At 35.3% G+C, this 19,841-nt stretch overlaps 1 protein-coding gene across 1 annotated transcript; it reads right to left on the bottom strand.

Moving 5' to 3' along the window:
* Nucleotides 1-3,547: 3,547 nt before the first annotated feature.
* LOC147063410 (mini-chromosome maintenance complex-binding protein) lies at nt 3,548-19,797 on the bottom strand. The gene is made up of 9 exons (XM_085960074.1): nt 19,508-19,797; nt 19,232-19,414; nt 17,937-18,332; nt 16,328-16,565; nt 13,503-13,620; nt 13,234-13,413; nt 11,977-12,220; nt 5,582-5,746; nt 3,548-3,943 (listed from the first exon to the last, which is right to left on the bottom strand). The coding sequence occupies exons 1-9, from the start codon at nt 19,607-19,609 to the stop codon at nt 3,746-3,748; spliced, it is 1,824 nt and encodes a 607-aa protein (XP_085816200.1). The 5' UTR covers nt 19,610-19,797; the 3' UTR covers nt 3,548-3,745.
* Nucleotides 19,798-19,841: the final 44 nt, after the last annotated feature.

Raw genomic sequence — 19,841 nt, 5'->3', positions numbered from 1 at the left:
ATTATAGTATTGTACTATAATTAGTACGGTTGGCAACACTGATGGGAACTGAAATACCTAAAGGGTGTGGAGTAACAGGCAACCGATCTTGAGTGTGGAAGAATATGGGATAAACTTAAACGTGTCAAAAATACGCTTGTCCTTCGTTCTGACAATAAATTGTTCACAGTTTATTGACGCTCATTCAATATTGGTGTATTTGAAGGTTGCAGTAAATAAATAAGTTTACAGAATAATCTACAAAGTATTTTCAATTGTAGTTCCCACCTCTGAATCTAGCACACCAACAGATAAGCTTTATTACTGTAGCAGTTATAATTTAAGTCGGTACTTACAGAATATTTGATACCATGACAGATAAGACAACCATAAAGAATTATTTTATGGCAAATGTGTACACATTATCTATGTTATATAGCCATATTGAGTCAACAGAAAATAAAAATTCAATCCGAATTTGCACCTCAGGTTTTTTAAAAGATATAATTTGGCTAAAGGAAACCAGCTTCAAAAATCACGTTATGCAGAGAAACCGACAGTGATACAAAAATGGATGGATTGGATTTTGTTTTTCTATCTCATGCTTTGAATGAGTTCTTCCCAAACTCATGGGTAGTGGACTCCTGGGGGGTTGCAGGGCTTTAGCGGAGGGGGAGGGCTGCGAAATGTTTCAGTAGAACTACAAGTATATCTGAACATGCATATATAATTACTAGCTGACCCGGCAAACGTTGTTCTGCCATATAAATTATTTCTAGTCAGGGCTCGAAATGAACCGGAACGCACCGGAGCGCCGTTCCTATTCGTGAAATCGGTAAAATGTTCGCTCCGTCTCGTGGAATAGATAATTTGACCGTCTGAGCTGGATAGGCCATATAATAGAAAATCTAACACTTATTTTTATGAAAAAACACATAAACTTTGATAACTTTACTATGTAAAAATCTTCAGAAAACTGTCGAGCGCTCCGGTTCGTAAATTTTTCCATTTCGAGCGCTGTTTCTAGTGAATATTTTGGTTGTTAAATAAAAAATAACGAATGTATCGTAAGTGTGTGGGGATGGGATCTATGACAGAAAGAGGAATAGAGCGCTGTAGACGATGACCGCCGATAAAAACAAAAAAACATCAACCATTCATTTTCTCAATTCAAAATGAGTAATGATGTTCATAATGAATGAATTACCTGTGACAGGATCTCGTTGTTTAATGTTTATGCAATATCCGTCTTGTCCCTTCAGGAAAATTAGCGGATATTGGAGAGCGTCGTATGAACGGTGTGTGTCAGCGATGAACTCCAGATTATTGTTTCTTCGAATCACGATTTATCGCGTCGATGTGCGGTCGCCAACCATGATTCCAGCAATGTCGTCAACAACAGTCGCATTGAATCGACGTACGTGCTCTCCAGCTGGTGTTTTATCAGGATTGATGACAATAGCGTGATTGTCACTTTGCAATTCGTGCATGTGTGCTTTGAAGAATTTCAATAATTCATTGTGCTCATTCAACAGGGCGTCCAGTTCGCCGACGATGCGCCTGGCATTAGGCTAATTGAGGCTATTGTAGCCGCAACGTGCATCCACGTGATTGATGTCCTCACCGCCGCGCCCATGAAGTAGATTTGTAAAAATGTATGTGGTTCGTTTGGCATTGGCAGCAATGAGCCTACTTTGTGGTATACCTGGCCTTTGATTTTGAACGTAGAATGGAATTGTTGACCATTTGCCGCAGTATTGTGAACTATTTCTGTTGCTCCGGACGAAGTCATTTGGAAGCATGAATTGAATGTGCGAATGGACTTCAGGAACAGGTTTGAATCTGGAACCGTGCCGATGAGCAAGCCGTTCAATGGTTCTGGTGGTATCTCAATTTCTGGTAGTTGCACTTTTCCTGATGCGCAACACATCCCGGCTGACTCATGTTTGAATTTGAGCGCATGACAATGGGGACATTCTTTGTCCATAGCACCAATCAGCACTTTCGGATGAGCGGAATATTCAATATCTCGAAGTACTCTCTAAGTACTCGAATGCGAGACGAAGGAACGAAGCGGATGTAAATGTTCGATGTACTTATTGACGTTGTCGGTCATTTGCTCTGCGCGTGTTAACTACAAACCGGCGCGCTTGGCTCCGTTCCAATTGTCGTTGTTGATTTCGTTCAGCTCGTGCCTCTTGTGATTGAGATGCACGCAATTGCGACATGCTTACACGCACGTTTTTGTTGTCTTGTTGGATTTGTTCGTCTGTTCTTTCTGCTCTACTATTTTGCATGTTTGTTGCTTTATTCGTTCGACGGCCCAAATGGCCCCCCTTGCGTCTTGCTGGCATTGTGCACTGTAATACACGCACATAAAAATAGATAAATTAAAATAAATCGTACAAAATTTTGCACGCACTGCGTTGTGATATGCCGAATGAAATGTCAAAATGACGCGACGCTTCTCTTGAATTCTTCTCGGACGTAGCGCCATCTGTCATTCAACAACATAAATAATTTCGTTCTGTTTGAAATACGAACGACGGTTAAATTTGTTCATACAAAACTAATAAAATCGCGATTAAAAAATGGGAGGGTAAGGGTAGGAAGGTGAAAATTTGGGATTATAAGTATTTTTTTATGTTAAATAATAAAAAAAATACAAAAAAAAAATTGTCAAAAAAATAAAAGAAAATTTTTCTGGATAGAGATACCCTAATCACTTACTCGGTATGAAATATACTTGTTGACCTATTCTCATACCTAACAAATATACATAAAAAAAATTCATAAAAATCTGTCGAGCCATTTCGGAGGAGTTCGACCACAAACATCGTGACACGAGATTTTTATATATATAGAGATTATGTATATATAATTATGCAAACTTTGTATTAAAATATTTATATTGACTGAAAAATAATACTATCTATGCATGGGAGACAACATTAACAGTCATTTAATAAATCTGATTAAATAAACGAAGTTCCTTGCAATTCAGTTCCGGGAATCTACTGATAAAAGGTTTCCGACCCCCAGTTACTGCACAGATGTATGTTTTAAGATAATCAAATTTAAAGATTCACAATATTCGCAAAAAAACCACTAAGCACATTTAGAACTGCAAACAGAATATTTTCTTTTCCCAAACTTTTCTTTACCTAAACAATTAAAAAAAGCTAGCAGTAAAATAAATCGCCCTTAAAATTAATATAAAATAATGTTATAAGTTAGTCGCAAAATATAAAAAATGGCGGCTGATGAATATAAACGACTTTACAATCAATCTCTGGTTTAATTCTATTTAAATAAGAAACTGGTCTGGATTTGATATTTTATTAACATACATACATACAATGGAACACTTACAGAATCACAATCAAGAAAAATATCAAAAAAATTAAAAATGGAGATTACTGACTTTGAAACTAATAGCTTCATATGTATGTATGTAGTTTCGAAATTTGCCATTCCAGTTGACCCAGAAGGGAATAAACATAGAAATAGTAATAACTACTTTACAAAAGCCAAATCATTTATTACATACTGATAAAAACGCAGGAAGTCGTTGTATTAAAAATATATTTATTATATTCAGGAAATGTACATTTCATAGTACATAGTATTATCTAATCACATTGCTTTCATAATCGAAAATTATTTAATACAATGGCAGTAACTACAAAATGTGTATGTATAAATGTGAAAAAATGCTTCATAACAATGAAGGCTAATGGACAAAGATGACAGCGCCCTTTTATTATTATTTCTGCAATCTTGTAGAGCGTTGCTCTTCCATGTCCTTGGCGATATTCCAGCACTCTTGGGTGAGGGTGTTATATCCTCGGGATAGCGCCACATATCTGGTCAGCACCAGCAGTTTGTGAAGATCATCGGCGGTTGCATTCTGCATTACGCCATTCATGTTTCTCCGCATGTTTACAAAATCTTCTTGGACGTACTAAAAATCAAATATAGTTTATTTAGCCGGTGGCATTATTTCGAAAAACTAATGAATCACTTTTCCAATATGATTCATGTTGGAGTAGTTGGCTATATGCTTGTTGGCCATGGGTGCGAATTCAAATTGTGTATCTGGCAAAAATTACGTATGTATTGTTTTTTTCCAATCTGGTGTTCAATGGGTTTTAACGAATAGTTAACAAACATTCCTTGTAAATAAATTTTTTCACTAAGTCTGTGGAGGCTCATACATGGTCCACTAGAAGCTAAAGTGGTATTGCATTCATTCAATGATCACAATGTCAGATACAGATGAAGTAAATTAAATCGTCAAACGTGAAGGGGAACAGAACATGACAGACTATTTATTAAGGGTGGTTGAAAACTAATCACTCAACACAAATTGTTTGGACTGTTAAAGTCTAATGAACTCTTTGTGTACAACACTAGACGGTGATCTATCATCTGGTGATGGTAATTAAAGATAAGTTATTATTCTCTGGGTTGGCAGCACTCAATAGACTGTAAATAAAATGCACATAGTGGGAACCTACTGTACTAGTTTATTTAAAAAAAAAGTAGAATTTATCTGATTTCATTATTTTTAAAAAATTTAGTTAAAAGCAGATTAGGCAATAATGGGAGTTTTATTGCCTGGATCAAAAATATCTATCAGGTGCACTATGGTAGCGAATAGAAAAGAATATGGTGACCAGTGGCGCACCCAGGGCCCCCCCCCGGCTAAGGGGCCTTGGCACCCCCCAAAAATAAAAATTATCAGAATGATTTTAAACATTGAAATCGAAACCCAATAAACTATAGACACTTTTGGGCTTAGACAAATAAAAACACGGCAAAAAAATTTGTAATAATTCTCCAGCACCCTTTTTAGAAAAAAATCTTAGATTTTAATTTCTAAAACAAAACTTTCGTAACACTAATGTCAGGTTTTTTAAAAACCCAATCCCTAATCTAACTGTCAAAAAATTCTCGGTGTCCACCCGAATTCCGGAGTGGTGTAGGTCATGGCTGGGGAGGGCTGACAGGGCTCTAGCCTGTGGACCCGGGCTGTGGGGGGCCCGGCGTGTTGGGTTGACCAGATAAGTGAGGTAAACACACATCATAAATTAGCTATAATAGTAAAAAAAGTCATCTGCGGGCGCTATTATACTTCATGGCCAAGAACATTTTCAATTACTCAAATCAATCAAAAAATATATTGCACAATTGTCAATATATTTTTTGATTATTATGTGTCGATACTCGACAGCTGTATTATTAAAGTAGATTTATTAAAAATCGCTAATAATTCACTGTATAAGTACCCTTAATTTGAACTAAAACACAATTTGAAAAACGTTAATGTAGTGTTTCACACTGCCATTTATATTAGCGGTAGGTAGGGGGCCCACCAAATATCCTAGCCTGAGGGCCCGTTTCAGGATGTGGGGACCATGGTGTAGGTACACCGAGTGCAATAGACAAAAGACCAATAGACGAGAAATTAGGCTGCGAAGAAGAAAAAGAACCCATAGGACTAATTTACATTCTCCTCCTTGGGCCCCCCCCAATATTAAATTCTGGGTGCGCCACTGATGGTGACAATCATGAAATTGATACGGTTGAGGAAACATACCTTTGGTTCTTCTTCTATGGAGTAATCAGCCAGTTTCATCGATGTCAAAAAGATTCGGATTTTCTTCAAGAGATCTTTGTTCAAATAAAACTTAACACTGTCAACTATTTCATTTATCAATTCCATACATGATTCTTCTGGCACTATTGAGATGTGGAAATCACTCTAGAAAAATAAGTTTTTATAAATTAAAATTACATCATAAAAATTTGTATACCCATTATGTATTACATTTAACTGCAGATCTGGGGTGAACCAAAGAGAAAAACACTTTCATCATGAACATTGTTTTCACTCCTGAATGATTAAATTAAAGTTTGTATAAATGTTGAGAAAAATAGGTATGTATGTATTTGAATTTAGTATTGTTTGTTGCACCACTGAGAAAAAATTACGGATGACAAAAACCATAATATTTGAATTAATTAAAACATGATTATATGTTTGATTATTTCATATATTTTTTATGCACTATAGTAGAAATTTGTGTGTACCTTGGTAATTACTTTACCATTTTTAGACAAGAGTATTTAAATGTTTTTTAATTTAAAAAATTATATTAAGGTGATTCATCAGTGAAACGCCAAATAATTTTCTACCATAGGCGCGACGAAATTTTGCACTCGCTCCCATTCTGAGAGAGCATGTAGAGCTGGAAGGACGTCATTTTGCTTCGTGATGGCGACGGCCGTAATAATTCCTAAATCGTGTAAAGATGACTTAAAACGTTACCCATTTACTTTAAAAAGAAAACATGTCAATGAATATATTATTATTGTCACTGATAAAACAATTAACAGAACATTAAATGGACACATCGTCCCCTTATTGCAGAACTAGCCTAACTGATTTTTTGTGATTTTTTTTTTATTTGATAGAAAAATTCCTTTTTTGATTCTCTATTTGGAGTCCGAACAGGCGTATCTGAATTATCAATATAAAAAAAGTTATCAGCTTAGATCATTCCAAGCCTAAATTCAATCTTAAAAATATTTTGGAACTAAATTAGCCTAACTGACGTTAAGCTAGTTCTGCACGCAAAAGTACACCTACACGTTGGCAATATCGCCTCTTTCTATTGTAGTTAGGATTTATTTGTACTAGTTTGCTGTCAATGTCAACTGCCAACGTAATTACGCTGATGCTGTAATTACCGACAAGTATTGCAATTATTCTATGGACCATCTAGTGGCTCCTTTCACATTTAATTCGGTTGATGATGATGAGATAGTTAACACATTTTCTACCGAAATCAGTGGCATGACTGGAGTTCAATCAACACCAAATCGATTGATCCCGCTGACTCCAAATAACGAAGGAGAAATCAGTGCCACAGTGGCCCACTTTACATTAGAACAACGAGGTAATTATGAGTTTTATTGTTCACTTTTACAACAAAAATAAACACTTTGTTGACTGAAATAAGAACTGCAATTTGCTTCTATCCCGCACATTAGCTCAATGATGTATATATTTTCAGACTCTGTAATCATCGACAAGGTTTGCAATAATTTTATGGATGATCAAGAGGTTCTTTCGACATCTGATTCCTTTGATAATGATGGGAAAGTGGACCCATTTTCTACCGACAGTGGATCAGACTATGAACCATCACAGCATTCACTATCATCACACAGTGATGAAAACTCATCAAATGGTATTGGTAATATTGTAAATCGACTTCCAGCACCTGTCCTAGAGGTGTATAACTCAAGTCAAGCAGGGAAAAAAAGACTAGGAAAAGACATCATAATGAAGCTCTGTGGCGCAGAAATGTAATAAAAAGTAGCGAAATTCTGGAAACGAATTTATAAACTGGAAAAACAATGTAATATGTGAGCGTCAAATGAAGGAACCCTCTCCTCAAACATGCAAATTTGGTTGTTCTATAAAAATTACCCAAGGACAGAGGATTGCAATATTTCATCAGTTTTGGAATTTAGGTGATATAAATAATCAACGTGAACCGCTTCGTTGAATTTAATAAAAAAAAGAACTACAATTGATATAAGTGAAGGTCGAGAAAGAAGTCATCGTAAAATGACTGACAACTCAAATTTTCTTTCAGAAGATCTTAACAAGATTAAAATATGCCAATTGTTTTAAAACTCATTGAGCATACGTTATCAAATGGTTAAGACTGCTGCAAAGAATTCATACCACCTTAATTAAAACACGGTTGCTGATGACAGCAGAGGGTTGCAGAGGATATTTGCGGTAAGCGACCACATGAAGCAAAACGTGAGGGATCACATTAACAGTTTTTCTACAGTAAGCAGCCATTATTGCCGAAAAAAGACCACGAAGCAGTACTTGGATGCAGCATTAAATATAACAAAGATGTTTGACCTATATAAAAAGGACTACGAAGGAAAAAGCTTAACAGTAGCCATTGCTTCAATGTACCTACATATAGAGGCATATTTTGTAATGAATTTAATTATTCTTTACTCCGAAGAAGGACCAGTGTGACTTTTTCTTGAAATATGAGCAGAGCAGTAATGAAGAAAAAGATATTATGAAAGCAGAATATGATACTCATTTAAAAAATAAAGAAATTACCCGAAAGTTAAAATAAATGTCAAGGAGCAGGCAAACTTAAATAAAATGTTCCTATTGCGCAACAACAAGTCTTACAAATCCCAGAGCAGAAGCCGCACAACTATACTATAAACATAAACGAAAGTATGCCACATACAATCTCAGTATTTATGATCTAGGATCACAACAAGGTCATTGTTTTATGTGACATGAATCAATTGGAATGAGAGGAGTGTGTGAAATTTGGAAGCTGTGTCTTTGATTTCATCAAACAACAGGTATCGGAAGGGATAAAAGAAATCATATTTTTTTCAGATAATCGTGCTGGAAAAAATTGTATCTATTTCATGTACTGTATATACATGTTCTGTGCGGCCAATTTCTCTTGTAAAATAACACATATCTTTTCAGAAAAAGGTCACACGCAAAATGAAGTTGATTCGATTCATAGTGTTATTGAAAGGGCTGCCAAGAAAATACCAGTATATACACCGAGCTAGTGGTATTCAATAGCACGATCAGCATGTAGGAAGAGACCCTACGCCTACATTGCTTGAAATCAACAACCAAAAATTGGGATTAGGATGAACGTGGAATCAAATTTTCTTGGCAAAAGATAAAATGAATCTCAGTAATGCCAGAAAATCCACACACACTCCAAATCGAGTACAACTTTGAAGAATCGCCTGCACCAGTTAATGCAGCTGAGCGCAGCCGTGGACCACTAATTCAAAAGATAACTGACTTCAAATTGATGCCAGTAAGAAGTTCGGTCATACCAATAGCTAAGCTAAAACATTGTGACCTAATGTATCTTTGCCCGGAGAAAATAATCCCTGTTGACTACCATTCTTTCTATACAAGACTGATCACCTTACCACAAGAAGTGAATAGGGATGAAACCGACAGTGATTAAATTAAAAATAGTGCTTATGAGTAATAGGTTTTATTGCCTTTTCATTTATATAACTTATTGAACTTTAACTTTCATTAATAACTACAGTATATTATAAGTACCCATGTTCATTGAAGTGTTTGGTAGATTTTGTGAATAAAAAAACTATGTCGTGAGATATAATTTTTATTTTGTAGTGCTATACAAATTTAGCCTAACTTCCTAATGCGCTTAAGGTACCATTTTTATTGCATTATGTTCGCGTTCAAATACCTTTACTCAATTAAGATAGTTCTGATCTGAATTATTGTAGTACAACTATATCCTAATAGTTATGCAGAACAAGCTTAACTCAAATAAGATAGTGCTGATTTCAAATACTGTAGTGCAAAAGTAGCCTATCTGCATAAAATATGTGACGGAATATACTTTTTGGTATTTTTTTTTCACATAAACAAAGCATTTAACCAATGCATTATCATATATTTAAATCAATTTTTTTATATTTACAGTTTTCAAATTAATGACGAAATAAAGTTTAAAAGTGCTCTCCTGTAAAATGTCTAAAAATCAGTTAGGCTAGTTCTGCAATAAGGGGACGACATGTTGGATTTATGAGACAAATAATATTTGGTTTGACATGCCTCATTTGCACCCGCGACCCGCAAACCGCGCATCGCCTAGCGACGATCTTTTTAGACCGTGTCTCAACTAATGCATGGCCTTAAGGATTGGCAAAGTAGTACACATAAGTTTCTGTTGTGAATATGCAATGACGTCATTGTGAACACGTAATAAATAATTACAAGATAAAAAGAACTTTTTACATAAAACATTTTTAAATTTTCTGTTGAATTATTATGCTCAAACTTGTACTTGATAATATGAAGCAATGAAGTAAATAAAAAACAAACAAACAATTAATATACAATACTGAAATGTCACATTGATTTCCATAGTAACGCACGTATATAATAATAATTTAGTTGCTAGGAGCAACCAATAATAGTGGATTGGATTTCTTCCGAAATAACTTTTCATACAAATCAGAATTAACTGAAAATGAAGTCAATTATACTTAAAGATGTCTAAAAGTATTAAAAGAATGCATTGGCATCGTGTTCTGATATATTCTAAAAGTTTCAAATGTCTAGCTAGTCGGGAAGTTAGTTAAAAATCGATTGCAAGATTTGTACTGGATAAACAACCACCGGACAAATAAGAATACAAGCTAATAAAAACGTTTTAAAATATTTGAAGTGATCAAACATCAGTCTTCTCAATGTACATAATTGTTCCAAATGATGACTTTTGCGCTTTGTTTATGCTTATCCACTTTTGGTTGTATATGTTCTAACATTCTCTAAATTGACTCCTCTTCGTTTCGATTGCGGATTAGGCCGGAACTGACTTCTGATGGTTTTATATACTTGTAATTGGCTTCAATTTAGTAGCTTCTATACACATTTGATTAGCTTTTAGAATTGGAAAATACATGCTTGTTCAGTCAGCGTACCAAAATTCTGAGAAGGTCACATGGTACCTCAGGCTTCAGGTAGAAGAGAAAGCCATCAATGAGCGGGAGGGAACAATGATTACATTACCAGAGCTGCAGGTAACAGGTGCCGGTTTCATTTCAAAATTTATATTCCTAATTAATGTACTACAGTACTATAGTTCCACCAGTATAAGTTGTCCGCTGAGTGAAGGCGCCACATCGTCACTGTAGGATTGGTTTCCCGAATAGACCAAATGTTCAGGAGACGAAAAACAAATTTCATAATCCTATATTTAAATACATGGAGATATTTAAATTGTTATTTTTACAGCATATGATTGATGTATTCATTACCATTACAAAGTAATTTAAAGAAAGGGATGGTTCTCGTCCAATTAGATACAATAAAACATTCTGCATTAAGAGGTCGATTTCGACAAAAACGGATATTCGGGAAACCAATCCTATAGCGACGACATGATAACATTTGACATATCATTTCATATTTTTTATTTATATGAGATGACCTTAGTTTTAATTTTGAACACCTGGCAATTTATGATGATATATATATGTTACGCCGAATGTGCAAAATTGACTATGACATGAAATGGGCAAAATTTTGCCTAAATCAAGAAAAATGCAAGCCCGTTGCCTTATTCATGAATTAGACAAAATATCTGGCGAGTGTGTGAATTCGGCAGTAATTTTTCTGCCTAGTTCATGCATTGGACAAATTAGATAGTAGCGCTACGGTGGTATTTTTTGCAACTAAACTAAATGTGTCAAATGCTCATGCATGGGTCAAAATGTACGTATATTATCTATGGTCAAAATAGATGGTCGCGCTCCGGTGGTGTTAACTATAATATGATAACGGAAGAATTTTATTAAAAGGTATTTTCGCAATTTGTTTCGTGCTTGGGTATTAATCGTGCAATGGTCGATTGTATGTTTGTGATAACACTTGTTAGCTAACCTCAAAATGGACATTCAGTTGAATAATTCAGAATTACAAAACCTAACCTAACCTAATAATAATAATATTATATTATGTCCAATTATAACTAATAAAACCATCCGTATTAAATTTATCTTTTTTACTGTCATGTTGACAGTTTAAGAATTCCATACCCTGGCGAATTCACGTACTCGGCAGAAAATTTACCTAATTCATGAATAAGGCAACAGGCTTGACTATTACATGAATTAGCCAAAATTTAGCCCATTTCATGTAATAGTCAATTTCGCACATTCGGCGTAACATATACATTATAATCGTCCTTTTTTAAATAAATACCCCTCCTCTCCAAGTTGTCTTTTATTGAACGCGCCCGCCCAACTTTGAATATTTCTTGTAGAGGTTGTTTCTTATGGTAAATGACTAGATATGTTAACCAATCTCAAAGAAAATTTTTGCAAACAATATATAATTGGAAATTATTCACAATAAATACTAACCGGAAGCAGTGACTTTCCTTCTGACAGTATAAGAACCGGTATATCGCAATCATAGTCCATTTTGTAAAACTTGAAATCGTACTGATTTTTTTGAGTTTCCATCATATTTCCCAGAGCGCCTATATTTAGTACACCTGAACTGTTCAACTGACCCGGCTGTAATTTAGTTTCGTCCAATATGAGGTGAGTATTTTTACTCAACTGAAGAATGCCACTTGTCAGACGGTTGCATGTATAATCCTTCCTAGAAACGAAAAAACATATTATTTAATACCATGGGATTCGGATTCGTGAACCATGTATTCGGTGGTGGATGGTTTTGTCCACTATTCCTCTGCACATTAATAAATACAGGTAAGCCCTGATTTTACATTTTTGAAATGACAAAAAAAACATAAAGATAAAACATAAATTCGGGATATCGAAAAATGGCGGTGATTAGTTTTTAAATTCAATTTAACCCTGCGTATACCAACCCATAATCGATAATAAATATTCTTTTATCTATAAAATATGTAAAATTATGTATCATTTAATGGAATAATTTGAGATATTTTATATAGATGAATATTTTTTATCTATTACATATGTCGGTTCTGTTCGGTTATACGGAATACAGCGGAAAACGCATTTTGAAAATAGCCGATAAACTGGATTATTTGTTAATTTGGGTTAGTTTAGGTTGGGTTAGGTTAGGTTTGGTTAGGTTAACCTAACAAATAATCCAGTTTATCGGCTATTTTCAAAATGTGTTTTCCACTGTATTCCGTATAACCGAACAGTACCCATATGGCTTAGTTTACACACGTTTTAATTGAATTTTAAACATTAACCACTACCATCTGTAATTTGTATTCTTAGTTCAATGGATACAAATGAGTACGATTCACAAAATTTCATGTGCACTATTTATATCGGATATCCACAGCCTCCCTCCATCCTTCGTCACTGAAGTACTTTCGACCATGTCCGATCCTAATAGGATCATATGGGCCTCCACAGAGTGGAGGTTTGTATTGACAGAATTTTGTTTTTACGAGAAATGGATGTCAGCCACTTGCTCAACCTATTAGGTCCATACTCTGACTCATACACAAATTGAAAAACAATATGTGTACTAGCCAGACCCAGGATTCGAACCTGGGACCCTCGACTCTATAGGCCGACATTTAAGCCACTCTGCCATCGTGGGTGTACAATGAAGTACAATGTAGAATATCTTTATTTAACTTCATACAATTCATTATGTATACTAACTTGGGTAAAAATTCGTATGTGTTCACATTATCAATTGTCAACGGTAGATAGTAGCTTTTTGTTACAATGTCCTGTAAGATGCTGTACAGCATTTCAGTGTACTGCGGGTAGCGTACAGTCGGAATATTTGATAAGTTCAATGAGAATTTTCCTAGGGCTAGAACGTCTCTTCGCACATATCTGGAAACAACAAGAGATTTTGATTAAAATCAACTTGAAGGTTTGGATAAAGAATCGGCATTACGAAGGTATTGAATGAAATTACTCACACGCACGAGATGAGATGGCATATGAGATAGTCGGCAGCTAAGGTGTCTCCAAAAAGTAACTGTGACAATGCGATTCGGAGATGCTCTCTGCATTCATTCGCTTCCTTCATACTAGAAGCTAAAGAAATTAATTTTATAAAATTAAGTTATTGCAACGCCCACAAACATAAAATGAAAACAATGTACAGTAGAATCTCACTAATTCGGCACTATATAAAACCATTACAAAATAATGGAAACTGTGATATGTAATCGTTTTTACCATGAGTAAGATGTTGAATGTCATGCACCGAACAGAAAGTATGATACCATATTGGTCTGAGAACAAAGCAATTACAGATATGAATTATGGCTCTGAGGTGATTTCTGCTAAAAAAAAGGAAAAAAATCATTTAAAAACGGAATAAATGAAGAAAGACTTAAGGGACTTCAGCTGAGGCATAGTCTAAAAAGATCGTGACTATGCAACCCGTGGATTGTGCAAATGACGCGTGCCGAACAAAACGTAATTTGACATAAAAATTCAACATGTGTCCATTTAATGTTATGTTTATTGTTATATTAGTAATAATAATATGTTTATTGACATGTTTTCTTTTTCGAGTACATGTGTAATGTTTTTTAGTCATCTTTACACGATATAAGAATATATTCCTCCGACGCCATCACAATACAAATTGACATGTTCACACCTCGACTACCGCTCTCCGATTGGCGACAAGTTCGAAATTTCGTCCCACCTATTGTTGAAAATTATTTGCCGTTTCACTTATGTATGCTCTTAACTCACTACACGTTTTAATTATCAAATAATATATTACATATATACAGACAATTCCAAATGTCAATAGCTATGTCCCCATTTAGTCACTTCAACGCCGACTTCCTCTTCAACTTTTAAATTCTGGTTTTACACCGAGAAGTTTTGTGCATGCGCAGAGGAGATGAATCCGTTTTACTGTCTACATTCGTTCATCACAGCTTACACTTCGTTGAGTCATAGATTATACATCGAAATAGATTCGCAGGTGATGAATAAAATTATTCACGGTAATGCAGCCCCACCACGGAGCGAACGGGAAACGAGTGTAAAAAGTTAAAAGAAAACAGTAAAATTTGGAATAACAAATACTTAATTATATTAGTTATTTTTTTAAACTTATTATCACAATCATATTTGTAATAAATAAGCATAATTGAGTGTGTCCTGACGACAAAACCAGTCATGGAACTAGTTTAGTGCCATCTTTCGGTGCACTTTGTATTACATTAATGATATTTATTCTTGTATGGATATTCACCCTCGCAAATAAAATATTCTATGCCCGAACGTCATACGAATAATTCTGATTGTCAAAATAAATATTACAATTATACTAGGTATATTGTAATTACATCAATTTAAGTTGAAGAGATTTAAATTTAATGATATAATATATTTTCTGACTACTGTTCGGAATAATGAGGGCAACAGAATCAAATGAAAACGTCCTTTTTCAGAACATTACACGGATGTCAAAGGAAAAATGGATGTCAGCCACTTGCTCAAACTATTAGGTCTTACCCTGACTCACACACAAATTGAAAAACAATATGTGTACTTGCCAGACCCAGGATTTGAACCTGGCACCCACGGCATAATAGTCCAACGCTTAAGCCGCGCGGCCACCGTGGGCGTTATACATAATACGACACATCAATACTACAATATGTCATTGAATACCTAGTATAACTAGATAATATATTCGATACAACACAACAGTGACTCGTATGAGAACCACGAGGGTTCATTTTTGCTGTAGCCCCAGCTCCATTCCTTGTTGTTTCCTTAGTCTTGTGGAGCTCCTTTGAAAAATACGAACTCAAGCTCTCAATTTTATTTTTAACCCCTATTATCGACATGCCATTTGACTCATATGCAAACCACGAGGGTTCATGCTTGTTGTCAGCCCCAGCGCCACTCTTAGTTTCCTTTGTTTTATGGTACTCCTTGGAAAAGTATAACCGTAAACATTTTATTTTTACCCCTAAAACTGACATTCCAAATTTTCCTGCCAATTATATGTAGGCATCATTGCGCTTCAGTTTGTTCGTATAGTCTTTATGGTTATATCCCATAATGCGCAATGTGCCCTTACTCTCAATAAAATCCATTGTAATCATTTCAGTCGACATTTTGCAAAAAATCGTAATATTCCAATATTAAAATGCATCCAATATGATCAAATAGACTCAAATAAATACATTTATTGACAACGCAACTGACAGCCAAATGCACGAACGACCCGAATCTTACCGAAAAAATACGAAGCTGCTGGGGTGTTGAACAGAAATCCAAGCCGGTCGGATCGCAGTGCGTTAGTTTTTTCATCACAAAATGGCGGCCATTTTCAAACCGATTTCAAGGTCGACGACGCATGCCCTGAGTTCAATTCGTGAGACGTATGGAAAAGTCCCGAGTGTAGACCCGGCTAATGAGACAGTTCTAAAAAACTTTTATCCTATCAAAAACAACATCGAAAAGATCTCGTATTTCAATATGGTAGGTGTCTGGCACACCTTCAAAAATTGCAATTTCAAAAATCACTAGCTGCCACTAGTTGTCTTCCAAAATAAAAAGATTCAACACCCATTCCGAACCAATCAAAGTAAACATAAAACTAATCGATTACGAGTATATAGTAATAACTATTTAAGGTTGACAATTACTTACGACGATCAGCGTGATTCGTGACTCGTCTAATTAAAACATTGAAGTTCTTGCCTGTAATTGATTAATTAGAAAGCAATTTAGAATAACTCAAATAAAATAGATTTTATGTTACCTTTATCGAAATTTGCCTCCATTAATGGATTGCAATGCTTCAACGTTTCAATGTGAACAGCATGAATTCGGGGAACTAAGCTCGGGGGCGGGTTATGTGTGAGTGTCTCTACATCCATCTCTTCGTCTTTTTCCTCCTTGCTCCCGTTCCAGTCACTCCCCAAGATAGGGTCAACTGAGAGGAATCCTACTATTTCGACCATATCATTTAATTTCAAGAGGTCCGCATCATGATATACCTTTGGGAAAAGAAACATAGAATCAGAATAATCCAAAAAATTGGTAAATTACCATTTTTAGAAGTGATCTGCGACTCATACAGTACATTATAACTAAAAAATATATATATTTTATTCACCATGTTTGCTTCTAGATAGAAAGTATAATACCCTGTTTACACGTGCATGGATTTACTGCTGACAGTACGTATTATCGCGGCCATAACAAGAAAATGAATGTGTAAACATGTATTATCCTGCAGTTGCAAGATTGCATCCATGAATCAAAAAAGTTCGGAAGCTTCTGAATTTTCATGTGACAGTTGGGATTTTTTGGATCTACGTAGTAGAACGATAGTGGCGAACCTGCCAGCGAAAAAACGAACTACACGGGCAGAAACTAATTTTGAGGTTAACCAATTTTTACGATCTCTTAAATAGTAACATAAAATGACAACATAGCGTCTCGCTTACTCTTGAAGAATGAGATTGGAGAGACAGTCAGCAAATTTACGTGTATTGTCACGATAATTTAAAATACGCACTAAATTGCTGTTAGTAAATCCATGCACGTGTACAGGCCCAATAAATTTAATGATTGTGGCTGCCTCCCAAAGACAGATTATTAACAATTTTTTTTTGCAGTAATTGTTAACTTTGCCCAACCTATAATGATCATGTTTTGGATCCAGATACATTGAAAAAACAACATGTGAATCTGCTAAATGTGGGATTTGAATCTGCACAGCAACTCAAGGCCACATGTCGATCACGGGCTCCTTGTATCCACATTTTACAGGGAGAAAACCCTATGAATCTGTGGTTAATAATTACAGATAATTAACACCTCTATGGAATAATATCTCTGGCATAAATTTACATCTACTACTATTCTATGAATGCAAGTAATTAATTTATTTTTTTCGACCATATCCGATCCTAATAAGATCATATCGTCGGTGTTTTGTAAAAAGGGCGAATCAACCATTTTGGCGAAATCAAGATTTTAATGAAAATACAATATGTACCCCACTAGCTTTGTTGTGTAAAAACGGCGAATTTGTATCCCACATGAAAGTACTTAAAAAACGATAATCGACTAAAATTAAATTAATTAAAATTACAAATAAAAAGCGAATGTGATATATTAGGCCTTTGAAAATATTATATAATAATGCCTATTATAATGACAATTCTTTCTAAGCTTTATTATAAGCTTGTTAGATATTTATAATCATCCACAGGTAATAAACAAATAAATGTCAAAAGTTAAAAATCCTCCTGTAAAATAGCATTTTTGTTAATTCGCCCTTTTTACAAAACACCGACAATATGGGCCTCCACATAGCGGAGGAGATTATAGTTATTAATTACCTATGTACTAATTAATACCTTGATCAGACAAACTTTCCCTTCGACATCCGGAAGAGGAAAATTAATAATGTGGTCATGAGAGATATTTTGATTGTTGGTGCCGTTTGAAGTCTCCGTTTTGTGAGTTTTTTTTCGGTCATTATTAGAACTATCTCCATTCTCTGTGGTATCCATGGAGTCAGTGGCTGTTCCACTATCCACCTCCTCCAAAGTTCTCTTGAGGTTTGAGTAAGAGCTGGAGCTGCAATTCCCATTCTTGGATGTACCCGGAGGATGCTTCAGATGTGGTAAGACGCTACTTTCGTTTTCAATGTTCTTCGCCCAATCATTAAAGCCGGGTAGAGATATCGCAACCATTGTTTGTCTCTCAGCACTCTTTAAACTGGATGAGTTGTAATTCATTGCTTCGTTTTCCTATTAAAAAATACCATCAACTAATATTACAATATTGCTCCCAAAGTCACCCACCAAATAATCAACATTTTCATAGGAAATGATTGGGTGGGTAAACTGCATTTAAACCGTACTCTGCATCATGTCCCCCACAAGGAGGGGGGACTGACAGGGCTCTAGTCCGGGGGCCTGCGCTTAAGGGGGGGCCCCAGGCTACATACCACAAATTTTCTGCAATAGTAAAAAAAGTCGTCTGCGGGTGCTATTTTTCTTTGGGTATAACATTTTAAAATACGTAGTTGTGCAATAGAATTTGATGTGATATGAGGATTTTTATACTTAATTAAAATGATAATTTAACGTGTAGAATTTTATTTCTAGTGTGTTTCCTGTTTCCTGCTATTTATCCAATATGACGAGGGGTCACATGTAACTTGGTTATCAAAGGGGACCACAATCGGTGCTTCATATGATGCCGAGTGCTGTCAATTCAATATTTAAGTGGATTTATTTTTCAATAAATAGAAACCCTAAAAACACACAGAATCCGCATAATTTTACCTCACGAAACCCTAGGGCTCCACGTAATACCATTTGGGAAACAATATCTTTAACCTTAGATAGTTAAGGGTACCCATCAAAGATGCTGACCTGGGGGCCCGCGTCAGGATGTGGGGGCCATGCTCTACATACAATATACAGATAAGTCTGCTAATGGATTACTAATCCTTCAAATCTACAAAAGTGTGGGTCGTAGAATGTTGGTCACGTACCAGAAGCTAGGTCTCCAAGTAACTAATGACTAGCTAACAGATGGAGGTACCTCCATGATAAAAAATGCTCCCGCAGCGTACAAAGATATATTCAAAGTTCTACAGGTTTGCTCTATTTTGCAACGCGAATTTGAAAATTTCACTTACACCAATATCTGAAGTGTCCCGATACTTTCCCGAACTCGTGCGTGACTCCTTCGTTGTCTTATTTGTTATCTCAAACGACTCGAAATAAAATTCCGGATTGTGCATGTCCTGAATCATTCCCCTGAACCGAACCAGTCGGTTGTCTTGCAGAAGATGAAGTGCATTCGCGTTCACCAGTGGAATCTGAGGAAGGTTATTTAAAGGTCAATGTGCCGACTTATCTCACGAGAAAGCTAATTATCGAAATGTGAACGAAATTTCTATTTATTATATTACCTTTTTGCGGATTGCACTGTCCACTATTTGAGTTTTGTAAATCTCCTCATTTTTCATCCACATTTCCGAATTAACCTCTACAATATCGATAGGGTTATCCATAATTGTACACAAATTGAATCAATCTAAAGTTGTATGAAGATTTTTAACGGTGTATCACTTATTTTTAAGTAAAAATACAAAAAATAAAAATATATCACTCTCAGTTTCGGTGATGTATTTCGACTGGACTGAAGTGAATAAGGGCGCGAAAAAAATTACTTGTCAAAATTTGGCCACAAAGTGTAGCCAAGTTTGCGATAAAATATTTTTTTTGTGTGTTTCGTATTATTTA

This window comes from Rhyacophila brunnea, unplaced genomic scaffold (assembly GCF_057557595.1).
Source record: "Rhyacophila brunnea isolate RB1 unplaced genomic scaffold, BYU_Rbru_1.0 scaffold_9, whole genome shotgun sequence".
NCBI lineage: Eukaryota > Metazoa > Arthropoda > Insecta > Trichoptera > Rhyacophilidae > Rhyacophila > Rhyacophila brunnea.
The sequence above is the reverse complement of the archived record's forward strand: the minus strand, read 5'-3'. Positions and strand labels throughout refer to the sequence as shown.